Below are 19247 nucleotides of genomic sequence, written 5' to 3' on the forward strand. Positions count from 1 at the left end.
TGTGTAAACATATTGACATTTAGCAATATTCACCTCATATATTTTAATCTGTTTGTTTAAAATTTCAACACAACAAGTTCATTTTATGTTAAGAATTTTACATAACTTCTTGAAATAACTAATGTATAATCAGACTGGCTCCTGACCCTAGAAATGATAGGTTTTGGTAGAAGTGCATAGAAAGAGACTCAAGTAAAAATCCGTCTACTTCATTTCAGAGTGCTTAGGTATTTTAAATGCTTTCTCACTTGTTTTAAGCATGAACTTGGCCAGTCATATGTAAAAGATGCTGGATTCATTTTTTGTGGTGCTATGATCTTAAACATGGCATTGTGGTTCAAGCATTTGCCAAGTTTCAATGTTTTGCCATGAAGAGTCAGCACAGTGAAATGTAAAATATGTACTCAAGTGTCTGACTAGACACTAGCTCAATTTTCAAACTGTGAAAGAGAGAGGTGACCTGGGAAAGACGAGGAAGCGGGAGAAGGTGAGAGAAAGGGAGACGAGGAGAGAGGGAGGGAAGAGAGAGAGAGAAAGATAAGAGAGAAAATATTCTAAAGCCTGCATTTTCTTGTTTCCTCAGATGACAGGGTGTGGGTGTCTTATTGATAAATGAGAGGAGGCAGGAATGCTTTGGCTTAGCTTTCCAGGGAATACTGCCTCACTTGCTTTGAAATGGGCTTTCTCTCTCTCCTTTGGACACCACGCCTCCGCTGGTACCTCCCATTCTTTTGACAGTAATTGACTGAGTCTTAGCACCCTCTCGTACCTGCAGTTCGACTTTAAAATATTCGTCTAGAATCAGATGAGTGTAGAAAATCTTGGAAAGAACTGATTTGCAATGTCTTTGGGAAAATAGTAAATACCACCAGATTCTTCAGTTTAACTGTAAATGGTCACTCTTCAAGCGCACAGACCTCCACTGAGCATTTTTTTTTCACTTTTTTCTTTGTGCAGCAAGTTTTTCTGAGCCTGTGTGACAGGCCAGGTGCTATGCTATGCAGTGGAAACCTAACTGTGAGCAAGAGAGACTTCGTCACTGGTCCCCAGAGTTTACAGTCTAGAAAAGGAGTCAAACCAAAGGTGCTAGACCAATGAAATGACAAGCATGAGGAAAAGAGAAAATGGAATTTATTCATAAGACGTAGTGTAAAACAGAAATCTCTACATTCTCACGGATACAGCTCATTTAATTTCGGAGTGTGTGTTTTCATATATCATGTAAAGAAACACCCTGGTCTGGATGCCTGCGGCTGCAATTTTCTAGCTTAGTGACCTCAGATGAGTCCCTTTATTTGCGTACTCTGAGATTTGGTCATTTCACTCCTTCCGCTTCTCTGGGAAGGTTCTCTTCACTTCCTGGCCACATCTAGAATTGCCTTTGACACCACTGTGCATCGGGTGATTTTAGACACCTAGCATTTCTTCTTCAACGGGCAGAGGGAAGTATAGCAAGAACCAGCTCTCTCTCCTGCCTTGAGACGAGGGATAACAAACTCTCATTGTCAAAGGAGCTCCAGGGCCAGCCTTGTGCTAACAAGGTCAAGGCTCTCTGCCAGCACAAGTAGACTTCAGTTCTCTTATGCAAACCTCCTCGTCATTTTTGAATATCAGTTGTGACTTCTTTCTCTGCTTTCCTGTCTTTTAGACGTGGAACCGCCTAGCATAGACTGGTGCAGATCCCCACCTCCGATGCAGGTCTCGGAGAAGGAGCATGCTGCAACCTGGGATGAACCTCAGTTCTCAGACAACTCAGGTGCGAGCCCAGGGATTTTGTGGTCAGCATGGTAACACTGAATTGTGTTTCCTTTTTAAAAGCTTTTTTAAAACGTTTATTTTTGAGAGAAAGTGTGAAAGAGTGGTGGGGGCGGGACAGAGAGCGAGGGGGCCAGAGGATCCGAAGCGGGCTCTATGCTGATAGCAGACAGTTCCATCTGGGGCTTGAACTCCTGAACCATGAGATCATGACCTGAGCTAAAGTCGGACGCTTAAGCACCTGAGACCCGCAGGCACCCCTTAAAAGCTTTTGAAAGGATAAAAGAAATGAAAAGCAAATTACGTCTTGTCTAAGTGGTATGAATAATCACATAAGGTAATATGTTTTAATCTAGGATAATTACATGTCATTTAATATTATTAATCTTACCCATTCTTTAGGTTCCCTGCCTTCATTCAGTATTTAGCGGACATTTATTAAACCTGTACTAGGAGGACTTGAAGATTTCTGTAAATTCACTGAATCTCTAAGCTTATATTGTCCTGAAGGCATAAACTATGCATTTTATTCGTATCTTTAGTACAGTTTATGTATTCATGCCCATTTCTTAAACATATGCCCCCAAAATGATAAAAGTTCGTAGGACAGCAGAAAAAAAAAAAGAGCAAACACAACTGAATTTCATGTTAAAGGTTTCACTAACGCCCAGTAAATAATAATAAAAAATGCAAATTACATAGATTTCTTAATTAAGTTTCTCCAGGGTCCCAACAGACTGACCCATTCGAGGAAAATCACTTATTCAGCAAGAATGCCTTAGTCTAATGAACCTTTTGAGTCTACCACTTCTGCGTTATAGTGTAACATCGTTTGTTTTTCACTAGTGGCCAAATCAACGTAAGTTGCGTGCCCATCTGGTTTACATAAATAGAAAATGAAAATTCAAATCAAAGCAAGTGAGAAGTAAAGTGACTGCAGACCAGTCACCCCACAACTAGATCCCTTCTTTCCCTTCTAGGGGCTGTGTTGATCATCACCAGAAGCCATACACCAGGAGACCTTTTCCCTCATGGGGAGACTGTAGTGCAATATACAGCCACGGACCCCTCAGGCAATAACAGAACATGTGACATCCACGTTGTCATAAAAGGTATTCTCTTCATAAGCCTCGAAAAATCTGGTTGACATTTGTTACATTTAATTGCTACGTTTTATGGCAGAAAATAGGCTGTGCGAAGCAGATTTGTGAATTTAGAATACTGACAGATTTTATTTACATTTCTGATTATTATTGCTTCACCTGACGATAGGTAGAAATATTTTCTTCCAGGGTAGTCTTTTTCAGTTTATTTTTTTTTAACCTTTATTTCTTCATTTTGAGAGAAACGGAGACAGTGTGAGTGGGGGAGGGGCAGAGAGCGAGGGAGAGAGAGAGAGAGAGAGAGAAAGGGAGAAAGAATCCCAAGCAGGCTTGGTGTTGCCATCGCAGAGCCCAACGCAGGGCTCGAAGTCACGGAACCATGAGATCATGACCCAAGCTGAAACCAAGAGGTGCACGCTTAACCGACTGAGCCACCCAGGCACCTCTTCCAAGGTAGTCTTTAATTAACGCTTCGTTAACATTTGCACTAAAGGTACAAAATACTATGGTCATAATTCTACTTCAAATAACTGAGGAGACAGGTTCTGAAGATGTACTTGCTACGTAATGTTATCTACTTTTCACTCTTATTAAAAGAACGCCACAAACAGCAACCCCAACTCAGAAATAACTTTTAGCATTTCATAAAATTTGCACAGCCTCTAATTCTGATTACACATAGGTACAGCTTTTCAACTGTGTCCACCTCGGAACCAAAAAGTGTCCGTTGTCACAAGGATTTATGGTAAAAGTTTTTCTAGGAATAGTGGTGGAAAGGGAATTCTTTTCAAACATCACCTTAGACTCATGGAATTTAATTTATATTGTATATAAATAGTATCACTGTATATAAATAGTATCATTTTTTTAATACAGGTTCTCCCTGTGAAGTTCCATTCACACCAATAAATGGGGATTTTATATGCACTAAAGATAGTGCTGGAGTTAACTGCACATTAAGTTGCTTGGAGGGCTATGATTTCACAGAAGGGTCTACTGAGAATTATTACTGTGCTTATGAAGATGGTATATGGAGGCCGCCATATTCCACTGAATGGCCAGACTGTGCTAGTAAGTTTTAATTTTTTTTTCTGGATTCCTTTCATATATGTGAGTATGTGTTTGGGTGTGTGTACATTTTTTTAATGTTTATTTATTTTGAGAGAGAGAAAGAGGCAGAGAGAGAGGGAGACAGAGAATCCCAAACAGGCTCCTCACTGTCAGCACAGAGCCTGGCACAGGGTTCCATCTCACGAACTGTAAGATCACGACCTGAACCGAAATCATGAGTTGAACACGTAACCAAATGCACCTAGACACTTAACCAGGCACCCCTGGGTGTGTGCACATTTCTGACCATTAAAGAGGAAAACTGCCTTACAATAGGGATTAGGAAAAAATGGTGCCATGAATTTGAAATGTCTGTGGATAAGAGAAATGTTCGTCCCTTGATTTAAAATGTTAGCCCCCGCCAGAGACTGGTTATTGGTTGAATTGCTACAGGACAAGATTCAGTTTAAAGCAAAACCATCTTGGCCCTCTTATTGTTATTTATCAGAAATATCTGAAGAGACTTACTGTTCTTGATCTATAAACATGAACTTAAAGTATAATCTTACAGTCTGCAGAAGAGCTTATATTTAAAGTAAGGTCCCACCAACAATGAAGCGACAGAAAGAGAAATCAAGGAATCGATCCCATTTACAGCTGCACAAAAAACCATAAAATACCTAGGAATAAATCTAACCAAATAGGTGAAAAGTCTGTACACTGAAAACTAGAGAAAGCTTATGAAAGAAATTGAAGAAGATACAAAAAAAAAAAAAAATGGAGAAAGATTCCATGCTCCTGGATAGGAAGAACAAATATTGTTAAAATGTCAATACTACCCAAAGCAATCTACATATTCAATGCAATCCCTATCAAAATAACACCAGCGTTCTTCACAGAGCTAGAACAAATAATCCAAAAATTTGTATGGAACCAGAAAAGACCCCGAATAGCCAAAGCAATCTTGAAAAAGAAAACCAAAGCAGGAGGCATCACAATCCCAGACTTCAAGCTATACTACAAAGCTGTAATCATCAATACAGTATGGTACTGCCACAAGAACAGACACTCAGATCAATGGAACAGAATAGAGAACCCAGAAATGGACCCACAAACGTATGGGCAACTAATCTTAGACAAAGCGGGAAAGAATATCCAATGGAATAAAGACAGTCTCTTCAGCAAGTGGTGGTGGGAAAACTGGACAGCGACATGCAGAAGAATGAACCTGGGCCACTTTCTTACACCATACACAAAAATAAACTCAAAGTGGATGAAAGACCTCAATGTAAGACAGGAAGCCATCAAAATCCTCAAGGAGAAAGCAGACACAAACCTTTTTTATTTTGGGCGCAGCAACTTCTTACTCAACACGTCTCCGGAGGCAAGGGAAACAAAAACAAAAATGAACTACTGGGACCTCATCAAAATAAAAAGCTTCTGCACGGCAAAGGAAACAATCAGCAAAACTAAAAGGCGACTGACAGAATGGGAGAAGATATTTGCAAATGACATATCAGATAAAGGGTTAGTATCCAAAATCTATAAAGAACTTATCAAACTCAACACCCAAAAAACAATCCAGTGAAGAAATGGGCAAAAGACATGAATAGACATTTCTCCAAAGAAGACATCCAGATGGCCAACCGACACATGAAAAAATGCTCAACAACACTCATCATCAGAGAAATACAAATCAAAACCACAATAAGATACCACCTCACACCTGTCAGAATGGCTAACATTAACAACTTAGGCAACAACAGATGTTGGCAAGGATGCGGAGAAAGAGGAACTCTTTTGCATCGTTGGTAGGAATGCAAGCTGGTGCAGCCACTCTGGAGAACAGTATGGGGATTCCTCAAAAAACTGAAAATAGAACTATCCTGCGACCCAGCAGTTGCACTACTAGGTATTTATCCAAGGGATACAGGTGTGCTGTTTCGAAGGGACACCTGCACCCCCATGTTTATAGCAGCACTATCAACAATAGCCAAAGTATGGAAAGAGCCCAAATGTCCATGGATGAATGAATGGATAAAGAAGATGTGGTATACACACACACACACACACACACACACACACACACACACAATATGGAGTAGTACTCGGTAATCAAAAAGAATGAAATCTTGCCATTTGCAACTACGTGGATGGAAGTGGAGGGTATTATGCTATGTGAAATTAGTCAGAGAAAGACAAAAATCATATGATTTCACTCCTATGAGGACTTTAAGAGACAAAACAGATGAACATAAGGGAAGCGAAGCAAAAATAATATAAAAACAGGGAGGGGAACAAAACATAAGAGACTCTTAAATATGGAGAACAAACAGAGGGTTACTGGAGAGGTTGTGGGAGGGGGGATGGGCTAAATGGGTAAGGGGCACTAAGGAATCTACTCCTGAAATCGTTGTTGCACTATATGCTAACTAATTTGGATGTAAATTTAAAAAAATAAAAAATAAAACAAGTTAAAAAAATAAAATAAAGTAAGATCCAACATGTGTGATAGAATGAACGATCAGTCACATTCTCTTTAGATCTGATTTAGATTTAGAGTTATTCTATAATCTTAAATATGTGTATTGTTATAAAGATAACCAATATCTTTGTCTAGTGTAAATATTCTTTGGAATTAATAGTTGATCCAGTACCATGGATAGAGTTTAAATGCCAGTGTCTTGGAGAAAGGGTAAAGCCCGCTTACTTGAGCTATTTTTTATCCCAAATGAGGGAAGTAATTAGAAGCAGTATCATTCACCTCTATCACAGATTTGGACAGTAGGATTTTAATGCTGATACTATTAGGAGGCATTGTCTCTGAATATTTGGAGACATCTTGCTAAGGCTAACCATGCAAGCTTTTGATCCAAGGAGAAATTCTCTGTGGAAATTATACTTTCAAGGAATTATTTTCTCTAATATTTAGAAAAATTTCAGTGTCTATTGGTTAAAAGTGTAATATAAACATGTATGATACAAATTTATATAAACATAAAAGATTTCTTTGACCCAGGCAGGATTTTTCAGAAATTCCCAGAAATACAATTTAAAAATCTTTACATCTCTTTTTCCCTTAAATACTCATTTTCTTAATGTGGCTGTAAGCTAAAGAATAATTTATCAAAGCAAATTCATCACTGGGTAATTCGGAACAGTGCTGCTTGGCTCGTGGTTTATAATGCCTAGAAACTTTTCCTAACTGTCATCTCCTGTTTTTCTAATGATCCCACAAATTGTTTTAGAATTAAAATACTAAGTTATCATTACTCCAAAGACAATTAAATCTTTGGGTTGGAACACCAGCTAAGTGAAACTGTTTTCTCTAACATTTTCCAGTAAAGCGTTTTGCAAATCATGGGTTCAAGTCCTTTGAGATGCTGTACAAAGCAACTCGTTGTGATGATACAGATCTGTTGAAGAAGTTTTCTGAAGCATTTGAGATTACCCTGGGGAAAATGGTATGTCAGTAGTATTGTCTGTCATATTTTAAAGGATACCGTTGAGCGTTTTTGTCGCGTCTCAGGGTAACCTGCCACTGGAATTCCTTGTCCTGATGACTTCCCTCCTCTATGTAATCCAGACTTTTCCCTCATATTTAGAATTGGTCATAGGTTTTGGACATCTGGAATGAATTATAAGTGAATCTTTATTAAAACATTTTGAACTTTTTAAAACATTCTGAGTCAGAAAGCCAGAGAAGCGTGGGGTCCATGTGGTTTGAAAATGTCTGCTTTGTTATTTAAAGTATGACAAAAATGCCATTGTAGGCTGTATTTATTTTAGGATGGGATAATTGAACATTGAAAGGGCTTTCTTTTTCATGCATTTTTGTTGAGGATTCTTTCAATGTTTACAGGAAAGCAAAACAATATATTTAACTTGTGTTGAGCATCTCAAAGGCAGGAAACGTGTTCTATACGTATTTGAATCCCTAGTGGAGTAGGCAGCTTAGATTTGGGATAGATTCTAAGAGTGGAATTGGTGGTAGTAGATTTGATGTGCAGTGTGAGAGAAAGAGGGGAGTCAAGGAGGCAGAGTGCCCAGGAACACGGACGCACGAATGGGTATACATGGCTGGAAGTGTGTCAGAGGTTCTTTTCTGATGTCTCTTATTTTCTCAGTGAACAACGATGCAGAATGATCAGCTGAGAGAATAAGGATGGGAAGGAGTTGTTGAGGTTTGGAAAGAGAGGTGATGGTACCAAATAATTTTCTAGAAAGACACAAATGAATGTGCTAAAGAAAGGTGCTAGGATTGGCCAGAAGCAGGTGTGTGTTTTCTTTCAAGCTGTAATCAACCATGTGGGTGGGTGCATGTGTGGACAAAGCAGAGCAATCAGTTTAGGGTTAAGGGTTCTGCAGACAAACAAGTGAAGAAGGGTGCGTGTGAGAGAGTAATTCAGGAGTAATTCATAATAAGGAGGTGAAGAGACATCAGGCTGAGAGACGGTGAAGAGATGGAGGGGTCAACGGATTATAAATCTGATGAAGTCAAAGAATTCCAAGAAGAGGAGAGGGTGCAGTTACCGGGCATGATGAGGTCTGAGGGTATGGCCATGAGAGCAGGTGACAAAGTAAGGCTGGAAGACATGAGGAGAAACAGAAAAAGGAAGTGAGAAGCCAAGGTGAAGGAAGGATTAGCTGGATGGATACAGAAATCCCCAACAATTATACCAGGGAGAGTTACTGGATGTTCTTACAAGGAGGGGGTGATGCAGAATGGGGAAAGGCTGTTGGTAGCGGCCACATGGAGAGGCCATCTACTATACCATAAGCTTCAGGACTGTGAGGCTCTAAGGAGGGGTGAGGGAGCATGATCTGGAAACAGCAGGGAAGAGTGAGGAAGATACTTCCTCCATCTCTATGCCCATAGTTAGAGAAAGCTGGAAAGTGAGATGCCATTGAGAGCAAAGGTAAAAGGAACAGAAAGAAAGGAGATGAAAAAAATAATAGGAGGTTCGCTGATTACTGGCTGTGAGTTCCAAAGGGCAGAGGAAGGTTCTGAGGACTTGGAGATGGGTGGGAGATAAAGTCAGAGGAAGGGGATCTAAAGAGCCATATGGGGTAAAAGATCAGAGACAAGAGATATGCCAGGAGTTCTGGGCTTCTGGGGATCAGTGATAGAGACAAAAAGGCATGAAAATAATTGTGGTGATTCACAGACACGGGAGGCTGTAAGGGGCGGGGCCTGGAGGAGGACCAGGAGTCTGTCCAGGAACATGCAGGGCTCTAGCCCTCTCCTCTCTCCTGTGGATAGAATTGTGAAGGTCAGGGGAAAGAAGGGCTTATCCAAAGCACACAGAGATGTGATTTACATTTTATACTTTTCATTTTTTATTTGCAGGTCCCATCATTTTGTAGTGATGCTGATGACATTGACTGCAGATTGGAGGACCTGACCAAGAAATATTGCCTTGAATATAATTATGACTATGAAAATGGCTTTGCAATTGGTAATTATATTATGTAGTGTCAGTAGTTTGCAAGACTATCTGCAAAATAAACTAATTCCAGAAGAGTGGGGCAAATTAGAAAAATTAACTTTTTTTAAGCCACAAAACTCTTGAAGTGATAAAAAGAAGAATAAGTCACATTATGATTGTGATCGTTTAATATTTATATGATAGGATAGTACTAAAGCAGTTTTTATATGGCATTCAATTAAAATTGCAATTAAGCCGTAAATTTAAAACAGTTACACATGTAAAATGCTCCGATTCCTCACCAAGAATATGTTAAGACTCAATCTGTTCAGGTCGGATATACCTTCTGGTTGAATTTTGATGTTTTCTGCATGGCATCTCTAAACATTTTTATTAAGGTTATTCCTACGTCTGGTGTGTGATTTTTTGCTGGCATATTTGGCCATTTTGCTTACTGCTTAATATTCCTGGGAGATTTTAGTAGTCACTCTTGGGTCTTTCATTAGCAAAATCATCAACCTTTCCAGTAATTATATTTCTGATTTTTATGGCATTGTTATAAAACTGCCGAACACTTCCAGAATACTGTTTTTAAAAATAATAGTGATAACAAAATAGTGTCATGGTTAAGCACCATGGACTCTAACACCAACTTCTTACATCCAGATTCTGGCTCTACCACGTGCTAGCTTGTGGTCTTGAGCAAATTTGTACTCTGTGCCTTACTTAGTCTTCTCACCTATAAAATAGGTATATAAGAATTCTAAACTCATAGGGCCATTCTCAGGATAAATTGAGTAAACACAGGTACAAATAAAGTCCTTAGAAGGTTATCTGAAACAATATTAGTTGACATTACAGCAGACATCCTTTTTGTTTCTCGCACTAATCACATATATCATATTTTTAGTGACTTAGCGTGAAGAGTGATGTTGACCTTTGCTTTATACTTTTTCAATTTTAGAAATATTATTTTGCATATATGTTTATTGCAAAAATTTGAAAACTGCCAAAACCCAAAGAATGAAATAAAGATAATCCACATAAATAATCCTGTAAATAATTCCATTAATGTACTAATATATGTATACATAATATACTAATGTATATGTATACACACATATAACTGTACATGTATGTGTGTATATGTGCCCATATTATCTTATTAACCTGAATTTTTAGTTAACATTTTATTGAAGACATTTTTCCTTTATTAAATATTATACTTTAGTTTCAGGGGCCACATATTATTATTTAATCAATCAATTGCTGTAACTTAGGTAAACAACTTCCGGTTGGTAGACTTTGGGTTTCTCTCCATTTTAACTATTATATAAAACTTCTCAGCGAAAATTTCGGACATTAAAGTTTTAGGTAGAAAAATATGAAGTGGCATTGGTAGTGACATGACTAGAGTAACAGGCCTGTCCTGCCACACGTGACCCAGGTTTCCCCTCCCACATTACTGAGGTAGATTATTGAGGGTTTAGGGATACACACAGAGAGACTCACTTGCCGTCAGAAGACTTTGAGATAGGCAATGTTTGTCATCCAATAAGGATCAAAATAACAGTTTTCTAGATTCAGACATGGACAGATGGTACCACTGATCCTAAGAGATAAGCCTTCATCCTTGAATGCCTTTACAATGGAGAGTCCCAAGATTAGCATAATATTTATTTTAAAAAAAATTTTAATTTTTAAAGAGGGAGAGAAAGAGCATGAGTGGGGAAGGGACAGAGAGAGGGAGACACAGAATCTTAAGCAGCTCCAGGCTCTGAGCGGTCAGCACAGAGACCCACACGGGGCTCAAACTCACAGGCCGCGAGATCATGACCTGAGCTGAAGTCAGACGCTTAACCAACTGAGCCACCCAGGTGCCCCAAGATTAGCATAATTTTTCTAACAACTTGATGAGTCATAATGTATGAAAAATATACTATATATATATATATATACTTTATATATATATATATAAATGGTTTGACCTCATGATAGTCTTATAATTCAAATGAAAACTAAAATGAGATGCCATTTTCAACCTGTCAGATTAACAAATTCAAATAAGAATCGTAACACCCAAACTTGGCAAGGGTATAAGGAAAAAAAAAGCATACTCACATATTGAACACAGAGGAGAAATTGGAGGACAATGGACAATATGTGTCAAAAGGATTAAAAACACTCAAGCCTGAAATTCTCCTTCTAAGAATATTCCTCAAGGTAAAAATCATGCCAACGTGCAAAGATGTACTCCATTTCATAAATTCTAAGGCGTTCATTTTTCATCTGAACATCTCTGAAATTGGAATATGTCTTCTCAATAATGGTGCTTACACTGTATGAAATCCTATATGCACAAGGATGTTCAAAATTTTAAAATAACCTAAAAGTCTGAAAACAGAAACCTGGTTATTTTTTGGTATATAGACATAGAAGAGAATATTATGAAAACATTTGACACAGAAATGCCATAATATACCATTGATAAAATTAGAAAAAGATTACTAAATAATATACACATAGTATAATCTTTTATGTTTATATCTATTCCACTGTTACACGTATCTGTATGCATAAATGTGTATGTGTGGGTTTATATATCCATAGAAGAAAATCTTGCCTGAAATGCTATAGTTGTTACTTCTATGTGGTGGAATTATAGATAATTTACACTTTTTTTTTTTTTTTTGGTCTTACTCATCTGTTTTTCGATAATGGCTACCTAATACTTGTGGGAAAAACACTTAAGTGAAAAACAAAATTATTTACAAAATTATTTATCGTAGGCAATTTTAATAGCCCAAAACAAGTTAAACAAAAAAAATTTTTAAGCAGCTTATTTTATTTAAAAATCTATTTTAAATTTTATTTAAAATTTTTAAACAGCCTACTTAGGTGGACAGGCCTGTATAAATATAATTTGATATTTATAATTTTTTTAATGTTTATTTATTTTTGAGAGAGAGACAGAGCATGAGTGGGGGAGAGCAGAGAGAGAGAGAGGGACACACAGACTGCGAAGTAGGTTCCAGGCTCTGAGCTGTCAGCACGGAGCCCGACGTGGGGCTCGAACTCACAAGCTGTGAGATCATGACCTGAGCTGAAGTCGGACGCCCAACTGACTGAGCCACCCAGGCACCCCAATATAATTTGGTATTTAAAGCACATAAGTAAGCAACAACAATATACTCAGGCCAATATTCGCATCATTTACTGGGGTTTTAGAGTGAGTCAAATACTGAGCTTGATGGTTTATGTATATTGTCTCAGTTATCCCCCAGACCTGTGCGGTAAGAATAGTGACCTCATTTTATAAAAGGAGAAAGTGTGGTTCAGAGAGATGAAAGTAATTTGATGAGGACTGTACACCCTCACATCATGAAGCTACAATCTGAATCCATGCAGGGAGTCTAAAGAATCTCAAGTCTCCATGTCACATCCTCCAGCGTGGTTACATCACGTTCAATTTACATGCTATCTTCAGAAACTGACCCCACTTCTAAAGTATGATGCAGCTATTTTGAATAATCCCCACAAAAGGAAACCTGCTCATGTGCATTAAGTTCGTAAAGCTGATATTAACATTTTTTAAGAGAATGGAACAAACCCTGAAGGGAAATGGGAATTTATTAAAATTCTGCACCCACATCCTATTTACCTCTAAAGCTGAAGTAATTAACTATTAGCTCAAAGTTAGAATGGCTTACAGGCATAGGTAACTCCACTGAGACTTTTCTTTCTTCTTTTTGGTGTAATTCTTTGGTAATTTAAATTTAAAGTGATGTGCCTAAAAATTATAAAATTATAGATGAAAACTATGAGGTTCTAGAAGAAACCCTGTATTCAGTTCATTATAGACATCATTCAGTTCATTATGGACAATTTAAGAAATAATCAAGGGTGATCTGACTTGTGGCTTAACATTAAAATCTAAATGCTGCTAGAGACAACTGTAGAATCTTGTTTCTCTGCCCCAACTGTCTAGGACCTGGTGGCTGGGGCGCGGCTAATAGGTTGGATTACTCTTATGATGATTTCTTGGACTCCGTGCAAGAAACACCCTCAGGTGCCAGCAAAGCCAAATCTTCACGAATGAAAAGAAGCGCCCCGTTATCTAACCACAAAATTAAGTTAATTTTTAACATCACAGGTAAGGATAGACTGTCTATTTGAAAAAAACAATATTGTGGGGAAGTCTTGAAACCTATTTCAAGTGTGGAAACCTTGAAAATAGTGTGGAAACTTATTTTGCAAATTTTCCATGTCTTATCATTCTTAGGAAATAATCCTGGAACCCAAAACTAGGGACAGCACAGTCCCCTAGGTTTTGTCATTCTTTTCAATTTAATATCACAGATACATTTTATGATTCTCGCAGCAACAAGTAGCCTTCTTTGTACTCATTTTGACATGACACACTGAGGCATGTTTTTAAAAAACAAGAGCTTGCAGAAATTTAACATGCTACATGGGAGAACTTCATAAAAACAATCTAGATCCAGCACATAAGAGAAGGATTTAAACAAATTGCATTGTTCCTAATATTGTCCACGTACTAGTTGTTCAGTAAGTAGTGACTGAGTTTGAGTTTATCTTTCCTGGAAGATTCTAAATATGCCATTTCTTCCTAACTACAAACAGTTTCCTGAAACACCGTGTGTGCCGTGTTATGTTTTATTTCATCTTGTTTTTATCTCAGCTAGTGTGCCATTACCCAGTGAAAGAAATGATACCCTTGAACTGGAAAATCAGCAACGACTCATTATGACTTTGGAAACCATTACAAATCAACTGAAAAGGATCCTCAATGAGGAGCCCATGTATTCCTTTCAGCTTGAAACTGACATGCTTGTAGCCGAGAGCAATTCGTTGGAGACTGAAAAGGCTTTCCTTTTCTGCAGACCAGGCTCAGTGCTGAGAGGGCGGATGTGTGGTAAGACTTTTCCCTGCAATACAAAATACCTGGCGCATAGTGGGTCAGATGAGATGCACAGAGCTGTTTTACAACTATACAGGGATACTGAAATGAAACATTTCGCTCTTGCTGCGTGATCCTTACTACCATTCTGTCTGAGGAGTCTAAGTAACCACTATTGTTCAGGACAAGAAAACTATTTCACGTATGGGACTCAGATCCTTAGAGTTCACAGCTTTCAACAACATCTCCAGTAATAATAATAACGAATACTTTTGGACCATTTCCATAGGCTGGCTGAGCACCTCTCGTGTTTAATTCTGTTTACCAATTCTGCGAAGTGCTATTATTATTAAGCACATTTTATGGATGGCAAAACTGAAGCTGGAGAGAGAGGCTAGGCACTTAGTAAGTCTTACCCCTTAAGACAGTAAGTGGTGTAGCTAAGACTCCCACCCAGGTAGCCAATGCCAAGTTCGCGTGGCATAGAATCAGCCATTTTAAAGTGTACAAGTTCATTGGTATTTAGTACATTCATGATGTTGTTCAGCCATCACTGCTACCAAAATATTTTCATCACCTCCAAAGAAGATCTCATAACCATTAAGTAGCCATTCCTCATTCTCCTTACCCCCAGCCCCTTAATTTCTAACCCCGACTGCCACAGTCTGGATCAATTCCAGCCTGTTTCCCGTATAAGCCGATTGTTTATAGATACTGGAAACTCCTCTAACCAGGTTCTGTACACTCAACTGGACCAAATGACATGAGTCTGGTGCCAGTCTCTCTGTAGGCATGGGATCTTGCCTCCTGGATGGAAAACCTTCCTCAGCAGTTTTTATTGCTTTTCCCAGAGCTCTGTTGGGTGATCAATTCAGCCCAGCAAAAGCACATTAAAGTGGTCATTCTGAGCCTGCTCTTGTTTCCTCCCTACCTTGTGAATAAAAATTAGAAGTCACCTTGACCAGTGTTCTGCATTTCTCAGTGTGTTCTTGAGACTGCCTGTAGCAGCAGCATCTGAAGTGCTTATCAAAATGCATCTTGACTCAGGTCCTATCCCAGAACTAATACATCTGACACTTTGGGGGCAGAGCCTTGGACTCTGAGTTTTTAGTGAGTTCCCAGGTAATTCTTATAGACTTTAACATCAGAATCCTCTAGGTGCTAATTTCAAATACCCTCTCTGTGCAAATACTAAGTTTGCAAGCAGCCTTTTAGTGGGTTTAACATTCCACTGTGGTCTCAGAAATCCTGAGTCACGTCAAGTCCGCCAAGTAGTAGACCAGATCTCCAAGGAAGAAGGTCCTGACATTGGCCTGTTTCCTGGGAACCCTTGAGTCTGAGGATGCCTCGGACTTGCCTTCAGTGGACAGTAATTCCTGTAGGCAGAGACAGGGGTCTGCTTAACTCATCTCTTTTACTCTCACAGCCTTTTTCCTGGTTTTGTTTCTAGAAATGATGCTGCAATGGACAAGCAGTCCATTTCATAAGGGAGCCATTCAGAGCAACAGCTAAGGAACTGTTTTTCAGATCTTGAAGCCTCAAATTAACCTAAATGTGCATTGTTTTATCCTTTTCTTTCAGCAGCCTTTTCTTTGTTAGCTCTGTGTTTCCCGGGATGATCTTCTTTAATCCACACTTTAAAGCCCCTATCATGGAAGCCTGAAGGTTGGGCAATAAGAATTTGCATTTTCTTAAACAAAAAAGAATCTACTCTTGGTTTCTAGAAATACATTTCTGGAAGGTTTATCTTGTGAGTAAACCTCTGACAATAAGATTTAACACATAAACAGTAGTACTTGGAAGCGTGCTTAATTATTTTCGTGCCTTAGGAAAAAAGAACCCAAATATGTTCCATTTCTCTAGTTTACTGTATTCAGTGTTTCCTGTTTGTTTTCTTTTCAGTCAATTGCCCTTTGGGAACCTATTATTCCCTGAAGCATTCTGTCTGTGAAAGCTGCTTCACGGGATCCTATCAAGATGAAGAAGGGCAACTTGAGTGCAAACTCTGTCCAACAGGGACTTATACTGAATATCCCCATTCTAGAAGCAGCTCAGAATGCAAAGGTAATGGCTTAGTGCACATTTTGACCAGAAGCCTGAATTTGATCTCCAGTTATGAAGTCTCAATGGCAGATAGGATTATTTTTGTCTTTTGATTTTCAATTATTATCTTAATGTTTCCCTCACTTTAAAGAAGTCTATTTTTTCCCCTTTGGAACATTTTATTGCTCTAAGTCAAATTTCACTGTCAATAATTCGAATCCACATTTATCAAATAACTCAGATTTTTTTTTTTAGTGAATCTCACATTAATTGGTGGCAAGGACTTCCGTAACACTTAGCAATCATATTAGAATGATACTTGATACGAGATCAACTCTCCATTTACTTGGAAATTAATGACTATAGGTACAGATGCATGTATTCTTTCTAGTAGAGTATCTCAAGATTTTATAAAAACATTTTATTGTCATTCTCAATAAACATTCCTGATGGGAATGTTCTCTTTCATGGTTAAAGTTATAATAAGCTACACCTAGAAGAAGGAATTTCAGACCTGCACCCCTCACTGTTGTTGCAAATGCAGATGTGGTTGCTGAATGACAAATATAAACGTGAGAGTTGCACTAGGTGATTAGAAGTGCTAAAAACATTAGCAGTGCTGGAAATGAGCATCATTTGGAGGACGAAGGCAGAAGGAATGGATGGTGTACTTGGGGGTTGAGAATTCTGGCCCTACCACAAAGCCACTGCTTTGAATCTTAGAAAGTTGCTTAATCTCTCTGGGCTCCATGCTAAGACTACTTTTATTCTCTGCTCTGCCAGCCCTCAGATGGGGTCTGTAGGTAGGAGGGCAGAAGAGGGCCAGTTCTCAGAGCCATGAAGTTACCACTGTAATTATGCAGTTCTAGCCCAATTCGAGGTTTTGTTTTCTGTCACTCCAGAAATAGTGTACAAGCTGAGAACTTATACAAGGCCAAGTCCCCCTGTGTGCAACTTGTTCTTATGACAGTACCTTTCTGAGATGGCATTTCTAACTTCACTCAAAAACCATTTATTGGCAGGGGCCTGGGTGGCTCGGTTGGTTAAGTGTCCGACTTCGGCTCAGGTCATGATCTCACAGCTCGTGAGTTCAACCCCTGCATCGGGGTCTGTGCTGACAGCTCAGAGCCTGGAGCCTGCTTCGGATTCTGTGTCCCCCTCTCTCTCTGCCCCTCTCCCATTTGTGCTCGGTCTCTCTCTCTCTCTCAAAAATAAATAAACTTTAAAAATTAAAAAATAAACAATTATTGGCACTTTCTAGGTGGCCATGCTAGGTAATAACGAAAGTAACTAGAAATCAGTCTAAAACTTACTAGTACAGAGAAGCATGGGGCAGTCTAAAATACAGTCTATATGTAGTTCTTTGTGTCCCTCATTGTATCCTGAATAAATTAAAATGCAGAAAACTTTACCCTACCGAGTGCTAGTTTTGTCTAGCTTAATGTCATTGTTCCTAACCATATTACGTTTTTCTCTTCAGCTCAGTGCAAACAAGGCACTTACTCAGCAAATGGCCTTGAGACGTGTGAATCGTGTCCACTGGGCAGCTACCAGCCAGCATTTGGTTCCCGGAGCTGCCTCTCGTGTCCAGAAAACACTTCAACTGTGAAAAGAGGAGCCGTGGACATATCTGCTTGTGGAGGTAATCGAAGCCTTTGAAGTTGTTATTTCTTTACACCTGATACAGGCTCTATACCTGGAGGAGTGGAATGTTTTCAGCAAAACCGTTATGTCCACTGTAAGCAAAGAAAGTAAATGACTGTCTCTTCATGGAGAGTTTCCTTTCATTCAGCCAGTCAACACTTAAGTCTAAACACCGGCAACACAAACACCGTGCTCGTGCCTTTAGGATCCCAAAAAAAGGTGCAAGACTTGGTCTCAGGATTCAGTATTAATAAACATGTGCCTCCATGATATGGAAAAAATATATCTCATCTAGGAACTTAGTTTCCTCCTTTATGAAGTGAGGTCCTGTCTCATGTTCCTTGAAACTCTGAAAAGACATTCAATGAATTATGACATTTCATTTCCTGTAGTTTGAAGGTTTTTGTGAGCAGTTATCCACTCTGGCTGTACTTTGGAATCATCTGCACATTTACATCAACATTTTAAAAATACTGAAGCCCTATCTCCTCTCCAATATTCTGATTTAACTTGTCTGGTGTTCTTTTTAAGTTCTATACCCTTCCCCAAGTGATTCAAAAGTTACAAGGGGTAACCTGGGTGGCTCAGTCAGTTGAGCTTCTGACTTTGGCTCGGGTCATGATCTTGCATTCGTGGGTTCGAACCCCGCATCAGGCTCTGTGCTGACAGCTCAGAGCCTGAGCCACCTTTGGATTCTTGTCTCCCTCTCTCTTTGCCCCTCCCCTGCTTGCACTCTGTCCTTGTCTCTTAAAAAATAAAATAAAACATTAAAAAAAAAAGTAACAAGAAAAGTTGAGTATGACTAATTTTGGGTCTCACATGTCAGCATGGAGGGCTTCAAAATGAAGATTGCAGGGTCCCACCCTTAGAGTTTTTAAGTCAGCAGGTCTGGTGTGGGGCCTGAAAATTTATATTTCTAACTAGTTCATTAGTGATGCTCCTTCTACTTGGTCCAGGGACCATATGTTGAGAGCCACTGGTTTGTTTGATTGTTTTTCAGTTTATTTATTTATTTTGAGAGAGACACAGCATGAGCAGGGGAGGAGCAGAGAGAGAGGGAGAAAGAGAATCCCATGCAGGGCTCAAATTCATGAACATTGAGATCATAGCCTGAGCTAAAACCAAGAGTCGGTTGCTTAACCAACTGAGCCACCCAGGTGCCCCAAGAGCCACTGGTTTAAACAGAAATAAAAAGATTAGGGCTCCAGTTTTCAAATATTTCTAACATCCCTACCATGTACAGTTTTCCAATACAGCATAAAGACTAGAAGATGCAAACAAAACTGAAAAATGAAAACTTAA

At 38.9% G+C, this 19247-nt stretch overlaps 1 protein-coding gene across 3 annotated transcripts in view; it reads left to right on the top strand.

The window, feature by feature from the left end:
- Positions 1–19247, top strand: part of SVEP1 (sushi, von Willebrand factor type A, EGF and pentraxin domain containing 1) — a 197112-nt gene that overhangs the window by 84516 nt on the left and 93349 nt on the right. For all 3 annotated transcript variants that reach the window (XM_027034812.2, XM_027034811.2, XM_053204811.1), the window contains exons 10-18: positions 1649–1756; positions 2736–2867; positions 3735–3929; positions 7251–7372; positions 9259–9367; positions 13326–13490; positions 14040–14273; positions 16161–16322; positions 17782–17943. In XM_027034812.2, the coding sequence (XP_026890613.1) occupies positions 1649–1756; positions 2736–2867; positions 3735–3929; positions 7251–7372; positions 9259–9367; positions 13326–13490; positions 14040–14273; positions 16161–16322; positions 17782–17943 (1389 nt within the window). The remainder of the gene's footprint in view (positions 1–1648; positions 1757–2735; positions 2868–3734; positions 3930–7250; positions 7373–9258; positions 9368–13325; positions 13491–14039; positions 14274–16160; positions 16323–17781; positions 17944–19247) is intronic.

This window comes from Acinonyx jubatus, chromosome D4, assembly GCF_027475565.1.
Source record: "Acinonyx jubatus isolate Ajub_Pintada_27869175 chromosome D4, VMU_Ajub_asm_v1.0, whole genome shotgun sequence".
In the NCBI taxonomy this organism is placed as follows: domain Eukaryota; kingdom Metazoa; phylum Chordata; class Mammalia; order Carnivora; family Felidae; genus Acinonyx; species Acinonyx jubatus.